Source organism: Ciconia boyciana, chromosome 10, assembly GCF_034638445.1.
Source record: "Ciconia boyciana chromosome 10, ASM3463844v1, whole genome shotgun sequence".
NCBI classification, from domain to species: domain Eukaryota; kingdom Metazoa; phylum Chordata; class Aves; order Ciconiiformes; family Ciconiidae; genus Ciconia; species Ciconia boyciana.
Genome location: NC_132943.1, coordinates 39,128,940 through 39,147,948, shown reverse-complemented (window position 1 = coordinate 39,147,948; position 19,009 = coordinate 39,128,940). Strand labels below are relative to the sequence as shown.

Sequence of the window (19,009 nt, the reverse complement as noted above, 5' to 3'; positions counted from 1 at the left end):
TAAATAACAAGACTTCACTGACTTGTACAACACTGGGCCTAATGGACAAGATTTAAAACAGGCAATTACAAAGCCTGAGATCTGTCTCAATGTCTGTCTGACCTTGTCAAAACTGAGCTATGGGATATTGTTTTCCTTGCTATGCTTTTCCCTGCTCAGCTGTGAACCTCCAGAGCCCAGGCATTTTTAGATTTTTTTCCCCTACATGGATGTCACTTGACACGAGACCTCTACCTTAGATCCTGTAAGTTGTTCTCTAGAGGTAACTGCCTCTTTCTCTCATGACTTTAGTCCTTGGAATTCTATTTACAATAACAGACCAAATTAGACCGCAATATTCCTTTTCTGTGCTGGGCAACACAGAACCAACACAACAAAACAGTGACACAGGTTAGCATACCTGCGGCACAAGTCCTAAGACAACAGTAACTGAGTGAGCACCACTAATGGTAGGGAAATCACAGAAGTTAGTAAGGCAGCTGTTCAAGGGAAATCAAAAGGTCACTATTGCAATCCTACACTTTGGGCTAGTATGGAGAACAGTGGTAATGGTTCACCCCATTTTGGGCTGTAAGGCAGAGCCCCAAGTAAAGTAGATGGTCAGATCATCAAGTTTAGTCCTGATAACTAATTGTTAGCTGATAGCTGACTATCTGATAGCAATCTTCCAGGAGGTGAAATAAAGTGAGACAGAGCCTTCGCTCACTAGAGGCTGCTACGTGGAAAGCATGAGCTCACCTCATTCGTTTGATCGTTGGCATTCACAAAGAGAGGTTTCCAGCCAGGTGGGAGGGTAGAGCTGTCGATGGCATAACCGTGGTTCTGAGCAGTGATGACAGCCTGTCCATTCACTGCATTCAGGACAGGCTGGTTCTGTCCTCTGAAAGAGAAAGGATCACAGAACAGGGGACAGAAGCACTAGATGTGTCCAAACACCACAATTAGGAAAAGCTGATAACTGTGGGCTATACATAGCAGTTCAATAGTAGCTGTTCAATACTGGCAGCCAATCTCAAAATGATAAATCCTAGGAGAAACTTTGCTATCCTTCAGATTGAGGGGGATCAATTACATCACATACTTTCAAAACACCCTCAAAAAAAGCAATGCATGACACAGCAGTTTAAATTGAAGGCAAGGAGAATGGCTGGAATGAAGAAGTAATGTTACTGCCATGCTAGCTCCCGTTAAGGCAATTCAGAAGCAAAGCACTGCTGCTCTGTGGCCTTTTGCAATGCTGAGCTGGTCTATCTGGGCCCTGGGAAGCAGAAGAGCTGCTGCACCTGTTGGCCATCTGCATCTTGTAGGAAGTAGCTCCGGCTGCTATTCCAGTGATTAGGTTCCCCATGCTAATTCCAAACAAGGGCTCTGGGCGATTGCTCTCCAGGACCTAAAATGAAAAGGTTTTCAAGAGATACTGGAGTGTCTCTGTCCAGCAATTCCAGTATAAACCATGCTAGTTCCCTCACAGCAGCCACACAGACTTGGGAAAAAGCTGAATGCAAGGGTGGCAATAGCCTATGAAGTAAAGTTTCCTCCTCTCCTCTGCTTCAGACGGAAGCCTCAGATCACAGCACGATGTCTCGGTCTACTCGAGGGGAATAAGCAATGACACTCTGCATTACAGCCATTTAGTGCATGACATTATTTCAAATGGGAGCACCGTGAAATCAGGGCTGTTCTTTCATAAGGTCACAGAGGTCCTGAAAGAGCACAGGGTACTTTAAGGCACTGGTAAGGTAATCGTGGTAATCATGTTTACTATGTATTGTTCACCAAGGTCTGTATAGCCTTATTGTAAATACTGGTCTGGAGACAACTCCCAGTGGACTAAGATGAGGAATATCCCAGGCAGCTGAAATGACTGAACAACATTTGGTCCGTAACATGTTAGTACAACCAACTGTTTAGATTTCAGGCACTTAAAAAAAAGGCAAATAAACAAGAATAATTGGCCTATGGCTATTACACTGTACCTTTCTGACATTGTGAATCACCTCCTGGGCCTTCATGGGATCCCCTGGACCTCCGGAAATTATAAGCCCATCATACTCCATGCTGGTGAAATCATGGTCCCATGGAACCAAATGCACTTCTGCACCTCGCTGGGAAAAAAACAAGGGAACAAGAAATGAAGGGAGGAGGGGAACAAATGAATTTGTGTCAGGAGGTTGTTCCCATGTTCTCATGTCCCAGAGGTTGAGTTTGGATTTCAGTCATTCCTTTGCCAGGGACAATGAGGCTTCTCTCCATTATCTGCCCAGATTATTTTCACAAAACTGGTAGACTTAGTCTCTTTGAGTCATCTCAGTGTTTGTCAAGTTTGTCTGAAATTCACTAATGGGATCAAAACTTACTAATGGAATACAAAATAAGTGTGTATGCACACATGTAAAATATGTTCACTTTTACATGGTGCATTCATCCTAACTGCTAAAATAGGGCTTCACAGCCTCGTTCTATGACATCCCAGAAATAGTTCTGCACATCAAAAATGGGATGAACATCCACATTAACTAAAAAACAGAAACAGGGAAACCCTGTACATCTAGAGGATGAGAGGACACCGCATCCATTCCTTCTGTGTGCCTAGAGGAGCGAAGACTGCTACACCACTGTGCTAACAACAGGAAAAGATTTTCACAGAATCATAGAATTAAAGAATAACTCAGGCTGGAGGGACCTAAGGACGTCATCTGGTCCAATCCCTGCTCAAAGCAGGGGTAACTTCAACTTTAGGGCAGGTTGCTGAGGGCATTGGTAAGTTGAGTTTTCAGCATCTTCAAGGACAGGCACTCCACAACTTCTCTTGGACCTGTGTCAGCCATTCACCACACTCACTGTGGAATTTTTTCCCCCATTTATTTATTTCTGACAATGTTGGGTTGATCTTCCTTGGTTGCTCTTTAGAGAGACTGTGCCTTGTCTTTTTAAAGCTCACCTTCTAGGAATTCTTCTCATGGCTGAGAGGCTGCTGCACAGGTCCTCCTCCTTACCCCCTCAGTACAGTGTACCATGTTCAGAAAACACTCCCCAGTCCACAAAAGTAATCCTAAAATTGTACCTCATTTTAGGAGGGAAACTGCTACTAGAATGGATGTGTCCAGGTGGAAGGAAGGCTAGTGAATACAGGTGAGGCTTTTACCAAAGCAAAACAAGAGATGAAGGACATAAAGCACTGACCTACCTTTACCAGCAGACGGATAACATTGTGCTTCAACCCACAGTCAACAGCTACAACTTTAATTGGATTCCCTCTGCCATAAACCTTGACTTCCTATAAAAAGAAAGACCATGCTGTAAATGACAGATCACCTCCAAAACACAGGGAAGAGGAGTAGAATAACTTTTCACCAACATGCAGCAACTGGTACTTAACAATCAATTTACATGGAAATCTCCAGAAGTACTGCAGACATTAGCGTTTCCTTCGTTTTTCTGTGAAAGTAGAAGTTATAATGCTGTTTTATATACAGTTGATTACAGCAGTGACAGCAATCCCTAAGAAATCACTTGTTTCCATAGCTAATGACAAGCTTTTTTCCTGTGTTTCACCTCATTAGCAGTGAAGCAGCAAGCCAGTTCTCAGAGATTATTGCAGCCCAAGAGAAATGCCAGATACACGGTGAGCGATTTTCAGCTGAAGTGAAGTTATCCTGCTGATGCCAGTGGAGTAAGGCTACTTCACACCAGCTACAGGTCCATCACATTAAACACCACCCTGCCCCTCCAGTCACAGTATGACCAAAGCATAGCACAGCTGGAGATATCCTACGAGTGACCTCTAGTGCATCACAGCAGTACAGACCAGGCCAAGCACACCACTGAGCACGACCTATGTTCATATGGACCTGACAGTTTTACATATCAGACAACACTTCTCCTCCTCTTCCAGCTGCTGTTCCTTAACCCATTCCACAAAGTCAATTGTCACCAGTCCCAAATCTGGACCATTATGCTTTGTACACCCACTTATCTGTTGGTCACAACCAGCATGGAAGACAGTGGCGTCAAACCACCGTACCCTATATGGGCCTTGATACTGCAACATGCAGACATATTGACAGACAGCTGTAGCACTGATGTAAGGTTATTTATGGACAGCTTCTTTCTGAAGCTTGCTGGATTATTTTACTTGTTACATGACTGCAGTTAGGACCAGGGATGTTATTCATCAATAAGCACATAAGGCAGCCTTCTTCCTTCTAAAAACAAACTCTGTGCTTAACTTCAGTTATGGTCAGCTTCTGAAAGCTGATATTGGTAAGTGTACTTTATCCAAAGTGGCTTTTCTCTTGTGCAATACACCACTGGAAATGCCTTTTTTTTTTTTTTTTTTTAACTAAGTAACTCCCTTTTAATCAGTTTCCCCAGCATCCATATTTCACAGCTGGGCCCCTTTATGAAAAGATGCTAAAATCCATGCCCAGTATTCCTAGTGCTGGGTGATGAACTGAATCTTTTCATAGGAGGATTACGACCAGCCAGAAGGAAAAATAACCCCTCTACAGGGAACCCAAGATGAAGTTTATTAGCAGAATGTTACAACTCCACCCTCTGTGTTATCCTAACTCAGTTCTTGTTTTAACTTTTATCTTCTCAAAGATTAAGATGAAGAGATTTTTAGGATGCGAGAGAATGTCCTATGTGAGGACAGCTCTGATCATCATCAGGAGTGACTTACTGCCATGTCAGGAGCAAGGGTGGAAGAGATGGGGTGCAAGGAGCCAGCTGCCTTCACTACAGTGTTTCAAGCTGCAACACATGAACTGCCAATGATCCCTAATCCACCTTTGAGGACATGACTCAGGACAGAGCCAGTAGTGTTACCACTATGGTTGCAACTCCTTCTTTGTAATACCGAAAGGAGATTTTTGTATTGGACATGACTCAGGACAGAGCCAGTAGTGTTACCACTGCGGTTGCAACTCCTTCTTTGTAATAGTGAAAGGAGATTTTTGTATTGGAACATATCTTGTGGTTCACACTACATAGTCAGATGGCAAAGTACCCCACAATCTCTTTCTGAGAATGAGTAGAATGGAAATCATATTGAAACTGGGTCTTGTTAGATCACTCAAGGCTTCCGATATGAAGCTGTGCTTGACATCAAATACAACAGTATCTTCACAGTCACCAATACACAAGTGGATCCTACTTCCACAGTCCATGGTGGAACTGTATCACTGCACAGGAATTGTATGCGTCTTCTATCTGCTGTCCTTCAGGCTTCTGGGAAGTGGGTTTCAAAAATCTCAAGAAGATTAAGGTGCCCAGTTCTCACAGAAACTAACTTAGTGTCATGTGCCAGAGTCCCTTAGTAAAAACACACCCTCCTTTTTAAAAGGGGTTTTGGAGAACCCTCAATTCCTCACAACATCTAAACTTAAAAATCTGCAAAACATTATGAAGCAAGGATCTCCCTCAAAGGTTCTCCTTGGCTGTTCTAATGGCCAGAGAGAGTTGTGGGACAAAACTGCTTCGAGGTACTTTCATTACCTCACTCTCAAAACTCTTCCCTGTCCAATCAATTAGGCTATGATTTGTTACAACATTTCCTTCAGCAGCAAGACTGATTTTAGGTGTTGCTGTCTTCACAACCCTCCCCCCACTTCTCACACTTATTATTCCTCTGTACTGCAGAGCACTGACCCCTGCATCTGGCCAAGAGTATGTCTAGACAGAAACCAGACTGGGAACTGGATCAGGGAACTGTTAAAATATATTCCTTCTACAGCCAGAGGATTTCCCTCATCTGTTCACGGCACAGACTATAAAAAACTGTCCTAGTCTAAAAGGATGATGTGGGAAGGCTGTGAGCCAGCAGTCAGGGAGAGTAGAAACTCCTGCTGGCAATAGTGCTGAGAACAAAAAGAGTACGTGGGGCTGTATGTGCAGATAGAAGCGACCTTTTAGCTTCAAGTGGTTAAATGCCCACCTGCTTTGGGACCCTGACCATCACATGCACCAAAATACATCTCTGACGAAAGCTCCTGCAAAATACTGGCAGTTTGCTACATTCCCTGCCCTGTATAGGCAACATTAGCAAATAGATTCTATACCACTAGCACCTAAGAAGGCAGGGGGAAAAATAATAATTAAAAAAAAAAATCAATCACTCCTAATGTACAATTGATAAGCAGATTCCTGATCTTACTGTATCCTGATTTACATGAAAATAGCTGTTTGGCAACAGATAGATTATCATGTCCAGTAATTACCAACTGAACAGCTTACTTCATTTTCAGCTTTATTTGTGATGTTGCTTTTTAAGCCTATAAAATGAAGTTACAAACATAATGAGACCGCCAAAGCTCCGTTAATCTTACTATATCTCCCTTTTAGAAGCTATTTGCAGCGTCTTTACAGTAATTCTGTCTTAGTAATTGCAGAGTTTAGCATCAGCAACCTTACCTATTTCTGAGTTACTGCTCCAAATGGCTCCACCTGCATCTTGCAATCATAGATCACAACCTCAATAAGCAATTGCCATCCTTCTGTGTAGCAACAAGGCCCTGACTCAAAATACAGTGGAGGCATTGGCATGAGTTGGTGAGATCCCCGAAGATGAGATTTGCACGGCGGCCTATGTATTCCAATGGCATCCCAGGTAACCAGTTACTACTGTAAATCCAAGCCTGGATGGAGACTGCACTTCAAATTCCCACCTTCTCACCAACTAGTCTGTTGAGGACTGCTTTGTGCTCATGCCACTAACACACCAGCTTGTATGCAGAACAGTACACAAGCAACTATTTGCAGAGCTCTTCCAGAGCCTCACTGATCTTGAAGGAGCTGCAAACACCATAGTAAGCATGGAATTTGTAAAAGGGACTCATACACTCAGTTCTTACTTCAGTCAATGGGATTAAGCACCCAAGGCACTCTTTATCCCACAATTAAATCACCAAGAGTCCACAATTTAAGATGTTATCCCTTGCATTGGAACAAGAATAGTTACTATTTTTAGTGTAGGCCTGGTTTGCTACATCCTCGTGATTTGTAATGTTCTCAGCTTGTCATCAAACACAGTTTGCATGCCCAGCTAACAGAGTACAAACTTAACTGCTGTTCTGTACATATCTATAGACAAAGCAGCTAATGCCAGTAATATTAGATCCAGGGGATTCCTAACTTGGTCTCTTTTTGAAGTCTCGAAATATCTTCTGAAGTCACCTCAACAAAATTATGCTTGAACACAGATTATCAAATGTTATTGTGAGCCCTCCTGAAATTTATTTAAGGAAAGCAACCATTCTTTTTATTAATTCTTCTTATGTTTAAAAATGTCCACCATATACTAGGTCTAACTGTATCCCCAATACTTCTCAATCCTGTCTTTGTAACACATAATCCTCTGTTCAGACTACATCCAGCTCAACACAACTCATTTTACGTCTTCAACGCTGCACCTAAGGAGCCATGGGGATTCTACGAGGATGATCTTGAGACAACAGTCCTTCAAAGGTCTGGAAAGGTGTATCATTTAAGAAAAGGTCCCCAAATTGTTTGTTTAGAAAGACTGGACGATCCCCAGAGCAACTGGGGAGCAGTTACTACCTGGAGTGTATAGCCCTGGGACTACAGAAGAACTTCTTACCTTTGTTGAAACTTCTGCAATTAAGTTTTGCTTATTTGGGTCTGCAAACTCCATGGGCTGACCTTCAAATTCAATCTTCCCAAGTACTGTGCCCTGTGGAAATACACCAGTAAACAACAAAGCATGAGCAAAGGAGAAGTTGTGAACACTGGGACAAGGTGCTGACAGGCACAGCAACTGGAACAGCTGTTTAGAGATGGTTTCTTGGCGGCTTATAACCATTTCTAGCCTCTTCAGAAGTTTATGAGCCTACCTCGATATCAAAAATCTGTTTAAAATCCTTCCTTCAGGGGAAAGGCATTGTCAGCAGTTAAATTTGTTAATAGGCAGTTTGGCAAGCTGTCGGGTAACAGTGAAATGGGTTGCCCTCCAAGAGGATCAGAATTCAGATCCCCAATTAACTGTTGTGTAGATCTGAGAGTAAGCCACAAAGCAGTTTGAAGCTTTTTGGTTTTGGAAACCCACTGTGAGGTCTTCAGCCACCTCCTGTGGATAGCTACAAGGCAGCAGAGCTGGGGTAAGGCAAAGCTACATAGGAGGCAGGTCAGCACAACCGTTTTCCGAATAAGCTATTTTAAAAAAATAAAAAAAAAAAACCCAAAACAACCACCACCTCCAGCAAGCTCTACTCTTTATTGCTGTTACCACCTCACAGAAGCTAGGACACTCTTGCTCTGGCAGCAGCATATCCTTCTCCACCTTCTGCTTATTAAAGTTTCAAGTGGAAAAATCACTGTTTTGGTTTTGCCCTGCTCCTGGAATAAGTGGGATTAACCTAGCGTTAACCTCTTCTCAGCATGGGAACAGGGTGTGCAATACAGAACTTTTCAAGGATGGAAGGGGAAAGTAAAACAGAAGTCAATGTTTTATTGTAACTTTTAACACATAACACTTCCATGATAAAACATGTTAAACTCAGCTCGTCCTGTGGATATCAGGCCAACATGCACACCAGGATTGCTCATTGGGTTTAGTGATACTTTAGTGATCCATGAGATACTTCCATGGTTGGCTATACCTGAAGTATCCTTGCCATTTTCCTAGGGTAAAAGCAAGCATCTTGCATTGCTGTGCGCACTACTAAGGGTAAGTTTTAAAGACAGAGTTTTGCTCTTAACAGTGGCTGACATCCTATCTCATCTTGAGTAGTACCTTACACCAAAAGCTACTCCAGGCTGCTTTGCGTGGAGTAGAGCTGAAAAGGTCAGCATCGTCTTAAACAAGTCAGGTTCTTGTGAACCACAGAAACTGCTGAGTGCCACCGTGCAGTCAGGCCCATAAACGCTGATGACAAAGTCCTAAAGCCATTGCTCTCAAACAGGAACCCTGTGTCTTACCTTGCTCCCAGATTATTCATCCAAATAGTTCCCTGCATTTACCTTTAGAGTCAAATTTAACAAGTCACTGCTCATTTCTGCATTTATCATAACGAAGCCCTGTTCTCACTCCCGATTTATAAACAGACATGGAGTGAAATACTAAGCTGGTTTTCTCAACTTGAGAAGACTGGGAGAAAAGGCTACATTACACAATATTTTAAAAGCCATAAACCAACACCACTCAGCGTCCCAGTATAATGGGCATTACTACCATACACTGCTAAGTTACAGGATAAACATTGAAAGCATATTTACTTTGGATGAAAGGAATGCTGATCCATTAAACAGTATGTCTCAAGAAAGTAGAAAAATGTATTGCCATTTTCTACTGTATTAAACTGCACTTGTCTGCTGGCTGTAACAGCAGGACAATGCCCTATCTTCCCATAAAAATTCATTTCTACAAATATTCCTCTATTCAAGCTGGGTCATTCATATTTTGCTCTGTGGAATGAAAGGGGGTGTGGGCTTGGACTGCAAATTGATCACCTAAAGAAAAGAGCAGCTTCAAATAATCCATTACAAAGGAAGAGGCTCCAAGGCACATTTACATTCAGACTGGCTTTGATCACTGTTTTAGCCAGTGTGAAATGTACCTTAACATTAACCTCCATTCAGTAACATAATCCTGCTCATGTCCTTCAATTGTCTTCTCTGGTTTCCAAGGGCTAAGTAACAACTATTAAAAATAATAACAGGCTTCAGCCAAAGAAAACCAGCCTGAGTTAGGAATCCAGCTTAGGTTATTGTAGGCATTCCTTTGTCTCTGAGGAGCAGTAGAATTTCCACTGACCAAAGGTGGTGCTGTCTGTGAACTAATATCCACAATATCTCACAGAGTTGTTGCTCTCTCTGACTGTTACTGAGGCAACATGCAGTTGACACTACTACCTGTTGTATCTGACACAGCTACCTGAGGCCTTTCATTTACATCGGCTTGTGCTGGTTCACTTATGTAGAACATGAAACCCAGAGCAGAGCCAAGGAGAGGGAGCTCCCTGGGATCAGAGCATTGCCTCAGCTGTACAGAAGACACAGAGCCTTTGGAAGAGCACAGGGACCTGAGCAGCATCTGAGGTCAAGGCAGCCCAGCAGCAGCATTGCTACCCCCAGTTTGCTGCACTGTTAGAAAAAGGGCCCAGTAATAGCAAGGTTAATGCAACTGGATCAAGGGAAGCAGATCATACCTTGTCACGAATTAATTTGGAGAGCATTCTGGTATCAATCCCATACAGTGCAGGCACCTGAAGAAAACAGATGAGAAGGATAAGTTAGAGAACAAGCAGCTAAGACAGAGGAAGACAGCAGCCAGACCACTTTGCTGAGAACATGTCCTTGTTTAAGGAGCTCTGGCTCTTAGCAGCACTATCACCAAGGCTGCCTCACTTCCAGTTCCTCACTTCTCCTCCCTATTCCCACTCATAAATAGCTTAGTTCTTCAAATCTAGCTTCTGCACTAAAAAGCACAAAATAAAAAGTTCACGTGGCAAATATCTGCCTCATTTATGAGCCCCATTTTGCCTTACTTATGAATACCTAACCCTCCCAGCCGTCACAAGTCAGCGGCAGTCTACTGACACATCCTTGACTCCTACAGCTTCAAGTCAGTAGGGTCCTAGCAGCTAACATCTCTCGAGATTACGACCTCGGCAACTACTAGGAGCAGCACTACAGAAACTTTTGACAAAAGAATAGAATATAATCTAATGTGTATCGTTTTTACAGAGAACCAAACATCCCCATCTAATTAACATTCCTTCCAGACAGATCTTTGAAATACCATTGCACCCTGAAAAAGAGAAATGGATGAGGAATCAGAGAACTAAGGAACACAGAATGAGCCCAGTACAGACTGGTGAAGACATCTGAGGAGAAGAGTGGTTACCAGCTCAAAGCCCGCAGTTCTTTCCCCTGTTCCCATACATACAGGTCCATTCTCACAACGCAGTTACCCTAGATTGCTCACCTGTTCTTCCTGCAACCACTCTCCCAGGCTCCTAGCAGCCTGCCAGTGGCTGTACTCATTGCTGTAATCCAGCACCAGCAAAGCTGAAACCTGCAGAGAGAAGAAACATCATTTTGCACTGAAGGATCACTCTGTACTTGCTCTGTACCTTCTGAGTTTTCAGTATTCATCCACTGCAAACCATATCATGGACAGGACAGGAAGCTAGGCAGAAATGGCATGGCTGCTCTAATATAACAAAAAGATAGCAAATCTGAGTCTTCACAGGGCGAGCGCACAGAACATGTACATGGCAAAGGGGTAAAGACTGCATGCTCTGTCATGATTGTACCTGGGCCCTTTTACTTAGGAAAAATAAGGTGGCTTCCAGGTAACCAAAGCTGCAAATTGCATTGAACTGAGAAAACACTTCTCATTAGAAAGAAAATGGAAATTTAAGACAAGACAAAATGTTTTATTTTGATCCATTTTTTGTTTAAGAAAGCTTTTCACTTTTAAGTGACATTTCATTTCAAAAGTCAGCTCCCTTTTCCAGTGGAGTTAGATAGCTTATAAAGGAGTCATTTCACCTCAGGACAGTAAAGCATTTCACTGGTTCTGCAACTATATGGTTTTGTTTCATTTTTCAGTACTGCCACCACTGCATGGACGCAGCCCTGCTCCCAGCCAATATCCCCTGTCACCACAGCGTAGATACTGGTTCCTGCACTAGTACATACGGCCTTCTCCACACAACTGTCACCTCCCCTATTTGTGGTAGTATAGGCATATAGAGAAAAGTCTCAGCACGCAGAAACTTATCATTCTCACTGGCATTTGGTCTCTCTGTGGCAACCAGTCCTGGGCAAACACAGATAAATATGAGGCAGAAGGGAATGTGGAAAAAAAAGCCATCCAGGACAGCAGTTCACAAAAACTGTAGCATGTCTATCACTGATGGGAAATACACTGCTTTCAGACAGCACATGGCCTGGTATAGAAAGCCAGATGGATTACCTTTTGCCACCATTCCTCCAAAGGACAATATCCAGAAGAAGAAAAAGAAAGGCTGAGTATCATTGATTCCTTCTAACTTCTGTGAGGGTGCCAGTTAACTCTTGTGCACATACACACACAAACACAGACAATCACTCAGGCTGCGAGCAGCACCCTTTGACCATCTCTGCATCTCCCACGGTTACCTTGATCCCGTCAGACTCCAGAAACTTCCTGAGGCCCATTTCATCCAAAGCAGCCGGGTCAGGTACTCCACCATTCCCAACTATGGGGTTAGCCAATGTAAGAATCTGTCCTTTGTAGCTGGGATCTGTCAAGGCTTCGGTGTATCTAGACGAAGAAGCAATAGAAGAAAAGTACATTGGTCTGGAGTTGAAAGGAAAACAAAAGAGCCAGTGAAAACAAGACAGGTCTGAACTCCCATATGACAAAAAGACAGAAATGGTATTCATGTGAAAGCATTCTCAGTATAAAAGCAAACACATCTGTGAATCTACCCTGACTTTGCCATCTGTGATTAAACATTTGACACTGAGAACAAGGAAAGGCTTTGGCTTCTCATGTTTCATTTAAGAAAAGCACAGGAGCTATTAACAAACTCAGACTCCTTGTGATTTAACATAAGGTACACAACTACACAAAGTGTAGAGCGATCACAGAACTGCAGTAAGTGCATGGCCTATCACTTGACCCACAGATAATGGCTTAGGCTTGGTCATTCTCTGGGCCCACTATGTGGGCAGTGCTTTGTCATTGCTGTGTCCTCTCCATGTGGTGTAAGAACTTGCCCCTCTCAGTGACAACAGAAAGCTCAAACTGAAAAGCCAATAGACAACAGAGCTGTTTGCCCAGACTTGGTCCCTTCCTCAGTCTGCAGCTTGCAGGTTTTGAGATGTTCAGGGCTGTAACTGCTCTTTCTGTGGGGGAGCAGGCATACAAATCTATGCCTATCTTTTTGTCTGGGAATCAGGGAAGCAGCTGTGAATCATCCTTGTGATTCCTCAGTACTAGTCTGGGTTCTTCTCTCCTACCTGCTCTGTCAACAAACCATGCCAGGGTACCACTTCTGCAGCTTCTCCCAGCAGAGGCCTGGCCTCTCTTCTAGGCAATCTCCAGGTTCCCACCCACAGGACACCATACATTTCATCTGACAAGACTCTTAAGTGCTTGGAAGTTGATTTGTGTATCTCTGAAGAAGGCAGGTTGAAGGCAATGCTTTAGGATTCAGCAGTCCACCCTGGTCACAAGGACCCAAAACATGTCCTTCTATCTTTAGCCCAGGCAGAAGCCCCAGGAGCAGCAACTTTGTTCAAGCACCTGCCTGAATACCCTTCTCAGCAAGGACAGAACTAGAAGTATGGTGGAACATTCTTCTGCAGTGGAGGATCAAACCTAGGATTTTGCAAAGTATCAGCTCTGGATCCAGTAGACCCAATCTTTCAACCCCAAAGAGGGGAACAGGGTAAACATGGTCTACATGTCCATGCTCCTATTCTTCAGCTTCAAATTAACATGCAGTCCTTCACTTTCTCCCTCACTTTTCTAGCACACTGTTGCAGCAATCCATTAAATGATTGCTGTCTTTCAACCCAAAAGCAGCTGTAATTTAGCAACAGATGAAGTTATCCACACAAATATTTAGCCAAATGTATAAAGACACTTCAGGATGAATCTGCCCTATACAAAACATAATTTGTTATTGTCATTATTGTTTAAACAATACATAATTGGCAACTCCAGCCATCTACCAGATATCAGCAAGTCACAAGAGACATTTTTATGGAACATCAGGCTTACTGCCAGAAGATTAATTGTCCAACATTGGGAAACTCTTCACAAAACCCGGAATGGTTGCAGGCAGATATAGACAGCCCAGCACACCAGCCAGCTCTGAGAAATGACATGTCAAATGAACAACGGCCATGAAATATTTTCAGGTAAGCCTCTCCTGCTGTTCAAATCTATACTTCCTACTGCAGGTAAACAACCGCACAAAGTGCAGTGTGATCACAGAACTGCCGTAAGTGCATGGCATGTGCACATTTGGCATTGCTCTCTCCTTCCGAGTCAATTGGTTATGCTTTCAAAAGACTCTTTGTTAATGACAAAGCTAATGTAATTAACCTTTGCGTGTTATTTGTAATCAGCAAACAAGGACAGAGAGCCATTGGGTTTGGCTGGGGTATGAAGGCACAGCTCTGCACTCAGACGCGATGCCCTTTAAGCAGGCACAATGCCTTGTGGAGCACAGAGGAGCAGATGGGAACACGAGCTCCAAAGATGCTGCAAGGTCTAATCCTTGCTGTGCCTGCCCAAAGGCCTGCCTGATTTCAGTAAATTCCCGTCAATCAGTTCTCTCACTAGAATATCATGGGAAACACACGCAGACTTTTTGGAGGCAAGTGCATTTACTGAGATGTTTCAAACATGGGAACATTTTAAGGCTTGTAATTCTTCTTCTTTCTTAATTGGAAATCTCCTCTCTTCCTTTTTGTTCCTATACCAAACAGATGGCTGCAACACTACGATTTTTTTTTTTGAGCAAACGTTTCTGAAAAGTTCATCCTCATGCTTTTCTAATGAAAATTCAACATTCCACCCCCAAAACAGTGCTCTCTGCCCTCTATTCCAGGGTAATATGACAACATTTCAGCCAGCTTTAGCTACTTCAAGCCTGGAAGCTGTACGCACATAAAGTGCTTTGCCTCCCAGACATGAATCAGAACGTGGGAGTCCAGATGAGGAGACGAGGTGCAGAGCAGCATATTAATCATCCCAGAACAGAGCCTATGCTGACCCCACTCAGCATGTAGAAACACCCACTTCACAGAAAGCAGTGGTCTGAAGCTTAACAGCAGCCATGGCAAAATCGACCCCGTACGAGCCTCTTGCTACCTATACTGACAAGTTGCTATGTGCCCAGACAGTCTGTAAAAGGCCCCAACCCCAGGCACCTCCTTCACGCAGGCACTTAGCCTCTTACTGTGTCAATGAAAAGAGGTAGTTGGGTTCCTCTGGATATATAAGGTCCTGATCTCCATGCTCAGGAGCACTAGGCAGAGCTACAGGGTTTCTTTCACTGGACAGCAATCCCTGGACTAGTAGCAAATATGTCACTTTTATAATCTGCAACAATGCTGCAAACTCTTATCTTCCTCTTCTCTGAATCAATCAATCAAGGCCATGCTCCTGGAGAGTGCTCTGAAGATACCACCTCACATTTTGAATGTTCCCTCCGTGCCCATATGCTCCCCAGCACAGAAGAGATCTCTCTTTCACAGGCATCCTCTCCAAATGACTAGAAAATGAGCAAACACAGCTTCTGCTGCCACAGTAACATGTGGAGAGGAAATTAATCCATCAGGTCCTCCTTGACTTTTGTGATGTGACAAGATTTATTGCCCATAATCTATCACCAAGAAGAGAACTCTGGTGCCCTCCATCATTCTGATCCATATTAAACAGTTGCTTGTTGGCAGGTATATTAACATAGCCAGTAATTAGTGCTGTCAAAATACTTAAATAATTGCCTCCTAATGCAAAACTTTGCAAACAGATTCCCCTCCGCAGCAATTTAACATTCTCACCAATGAGATAATTTAAAAACTCATCCTGTGAGTACTGGTTTCTCCAAAGGAGAGCAGAATTTGGGGAATGCAAGGCAGCTGGGCAAAGACAGCTATGAATGACTGCAGAAAAAGCTCAAGCACCAACAACCTCAGAGCTGTCTCACCTCCCCAGGAACATGTCCCTCTCCTAACCAAAAGCCTCATTCCTCTGGGCAGATTTCCTCTGCTCAAAAGCACTGGCAGCATTTGGCTGCCATCCTAAGTCAGCCACTGGCTTCTACCACTCAAGAGGACAGAGAGTCATGATAGGTTAGGCAAGAATCTGATCCTACCTTTTAGCTGGAAAGGGCACAGAGTTTAAATGCATCCTTAATTGTGGTATGAGCCAACAAGTGTCATAAGGGATCGGTCATATAGGTGACCAACTTGGGAACCTTGGGATTTAAAAGTTTTGCACTTGGAAACCAAGTTCCATTACCCAGAAGGTTGCAGATGATTCAAACCTCTATATTTGATCAGAGCACTGGAGGGAGAACAAAGACAGCTCCTCTGCTCTGACTCAGCAATGGCTGCATTTCAATGGGAAGTGATCAGATCCCTACATACCTCACTATCATGGTTAGTTATATCACTCTTTGAAGTTGCTCATCACCACAAATGCTGACACAAGAGGACTGCCTGAAGTCTCTTCATTAACTCTCTCTCTGTGTCCCTGGACTACAGTGTTTTCTTATACAGAACACTACATACTTGGATCAGGACCCTGCAAGCTTGGAAAAAGCAGCTTTCACACTTTAACAAGCTCCCAGAGAAGTTTTGGTGCTTATATTTCATTTGCTTTTGCCTTACCCAGAAAGACCAGTGTTGAATACGACTTCCCCTGCTGTGGAGGATGGATAGCCAAAAGAATAGCCCTTCATCTTCGTCCCATCTTCCAGCACCAAGTTCGCTGTCTGCGCCTAGAGAAAGGCACATGAAGAAACTCAAACACAGGAGGAAAAGGCTTGATGTTTATACAGGTAACACCTAGGACACCTGCCTTTCACACCTCACATTGTAAGCATTCCTGCCCCTCTCCCATTCCCAGCTGCCAAGATACTGTCTCTTTTACTAGTCTCCTGATGCTCTTTTTCTTTTTCCTGCACTTAGGAAACATTGTGCTCCTAATGAGGGCAAGGCAGCCGGCAAACCCTCACCGCAAGCAGAGCATGTGCTGCTATTACTGTGGGATCATCCTTCCATATCACTTTGTTCATTTCTTCCACCCATTATATCTTGCAATTAACCAACATCATAACTCTGTAGGGAAAGGATCACCTCTCTCCTCAATGTTTGCAAAAGGCTTGCTGCTGAGTACACTGGCTCTCATCCAGCTGTGACCTTTTATAGGTGCTTAACTTCTGTTGCAACTGTACAGCTAAGTCGCTAAAAGTAAGCGTATGCTTAGTTGGACTCATGTCAGACAGCAAAATTCAAAATACCAGTCCATTCTGCTGTAGGACACAAGAAAAGAGGAACTCGTGGATCAGACAGACACTCGTGGTCTCAGTTACCTCAGGGATAGGCACAAATTGTCCTGGAAGAGGTAGATATGAAACAAGCAGCCTAGAGGAAAACTTCCCATAAAACCGCACCTCTTTCAGAGAGTGTTTAGCAGAACTGAGTCCCATACTAACTGTGGGATCCCTTACAGGCTTAATCACTATTTTACAGCTGAAGAAAATGGGACACAGAGAGTTACTTTTACAAAAGTCGTTAAGAGATTCAGTGGCACAGCTGGGTCTTTGCACATACCTGACTAAACACACCCTCTTTGGCCTCATTTGGAAACTAAACCTTTCTTAACCTGTCCAGGAATAGGATGGGAAACTGCCTGGGAACTCCAGGTTCTGCCAAAAAAAATGAGTATATGCACAACAGAAATGACAGAATGAGTTGGGAGATTCCTTCAGACAGCAGGATCACTGATGACATGCAGGGGAAGAGAGAGAGTAAGTAAAGCTGGGAATAGATTTGCAATGAATTTCTGGGCTTAAAAGAATTTGGACAACGAACCTTTTGGGCCCTGAGAAACTTCCACTTCTGGAATGCAAGCGCAGCTGCCTTCTGGGCACAGAGTTGCAGTCACAGTGACCACCAGTGCAAAAACCCAATGGGCTGTGCCACAGGAGATGTGCCAAGCGTGTCCACCAGGCAGCAGCTCTCACCATGATTTAACTTCATATTGGGTTTTTTTACAGAACAATTCCTCTTACTGGGATTTTTTAAAAGAAGAAACAAGATCAATTTGCTGTAGAAAGGAGCAGGAGAGCTACTTTCCATTAGCTGTAAATCAGATGAACAATCACAGCAAGGAGAAATTTCATTCCCAGCATTGAACATTTTGTAACAATCATGGCAAACATTCATCTAGAGCTCCTCTACAGTTACAAATACTGCACAGATCAATTACTAATGTACTGCAAAATGCACTAAAAAAAAAAAAAATCAAACTGCACTGCCAAGTAATTGAATTCTATGCATCTGGGATGCTTTTAGCCTTGCATTTTTTCCTCATTAATGTCAAACATTCAGTTATTCTCAAAAGGTTTAGCCATCATTTTCTGAACCTTCCCACACCATTGGATGGGATAGTCAGCAACACCAAAATCCCCTCCCTCCCCAGTTATAAATATAGTTTTGGTGGCTAAATCCCCTAGATTTAGCCCAAATAAAAATTAGTTTGGTCAGCTCCCTAATCTCACTAAGTCTCTCATTATAGAAAGCTGCCATACACTCAAAGCATTACAAAGCACAGAGGTCACCTGGGTGCCTCAGAGTGGGCTTTGGACAGGACCTCTGCTCTTTCTGAAGCCTGCCGAAAACCCAGCCCACACTGCCGACATGGGAGACTGACTGTAGGAACCGTTTTCTCTCAGCCTTGCTTTCAAGAGATGGAGCCCTTCCCCCAGCAGGCCACGTGTTTGAGTCCACCCAAATATCAACTCTAGTTCAAGCAAGTCCTACCATTTGTTGGTACAAGTTAGGGTAATCATCTGAATCACAGTCACAACTGCAAACATAGCCTGGGAGAATCCTTCAGGAAACAAAGTCCACAATGGTGGAATGACCAGAAAAGTTAAGATCCATCTAACTCCTGAAGGCCAAAAGCCAGAGCAATCACTGTGACCTTTAGAGCCTCACCATCGCTATAGAACTTGACAGGAATCTGCATGTCTTTCCTCTCATCACAGACCACCCACCCTTCTACACACCAGACCAGCACAGAAATAACTTCTGTTGAACAGAAGCCCCCATTGTACTATTAGAGCCCCTATACAGTGTTCAGGTAATGCAGAAGAATGTCCCTGAGCAACCATAACCTGCCTGCAAGTTCAGCTATAGCAAGGAATAGATGTTCAAATGTTTCCCTCCCTTACTTGATTTATTATTCTTAATTAAGTGGTTGGTTTGTTTGTTGAGCATTCTAGAAGCAATTATTCTTGCTTGCATTTCCAGC

General features: G+C 43.4%; 1 protein-coding gene across 1 annotated transcript in view; it reads right to left on the bottom strand.

Moving 5' to 3' along the window:
- CPS1 (carbamoyl-phosphate synthase 1) overlaps positions 1-19,009 on the bottom strand; it is a 97,409-nt gene that overhangs the window by 72,215 nt on the left and 6,185 nt on the right. The window contains exons 2-10 of the mRNA XM_072874272.1: positions 16,360-16,469; positions 12,127-12,271; positions 10,946-11,035; positions 10,167-10,223; positions 7,601-7,693; positions 3,188-3,277; positions 1,977-2,105; positions 1,284-1,390; positions 739-880 (exon numbers count right to left, since the gene is read on the bottom strand). Coding sequence (XP_072730373.1) covers positions 739-880; positions 1,284-1,390; positions 1,977-2,105; positions 3,188-3,277; positions 7,601-7,693; positions 10,167-10,223; positions 10,946-11,035; positions 12,127-12,271; positions 16,360-16,469 — 963 coding nt within the window. The remainder of the gene's footprint in view (positions 1-738; positions 881-1,283; positions 1,391-1,976; positions 2,106-3,187; positions 3,278-7,600; positions 7,694-10,166; positions 10,224-10,945; positions 11,036-12,126; positions 12,272-16,359; positions 16,470-19,009) is intronic.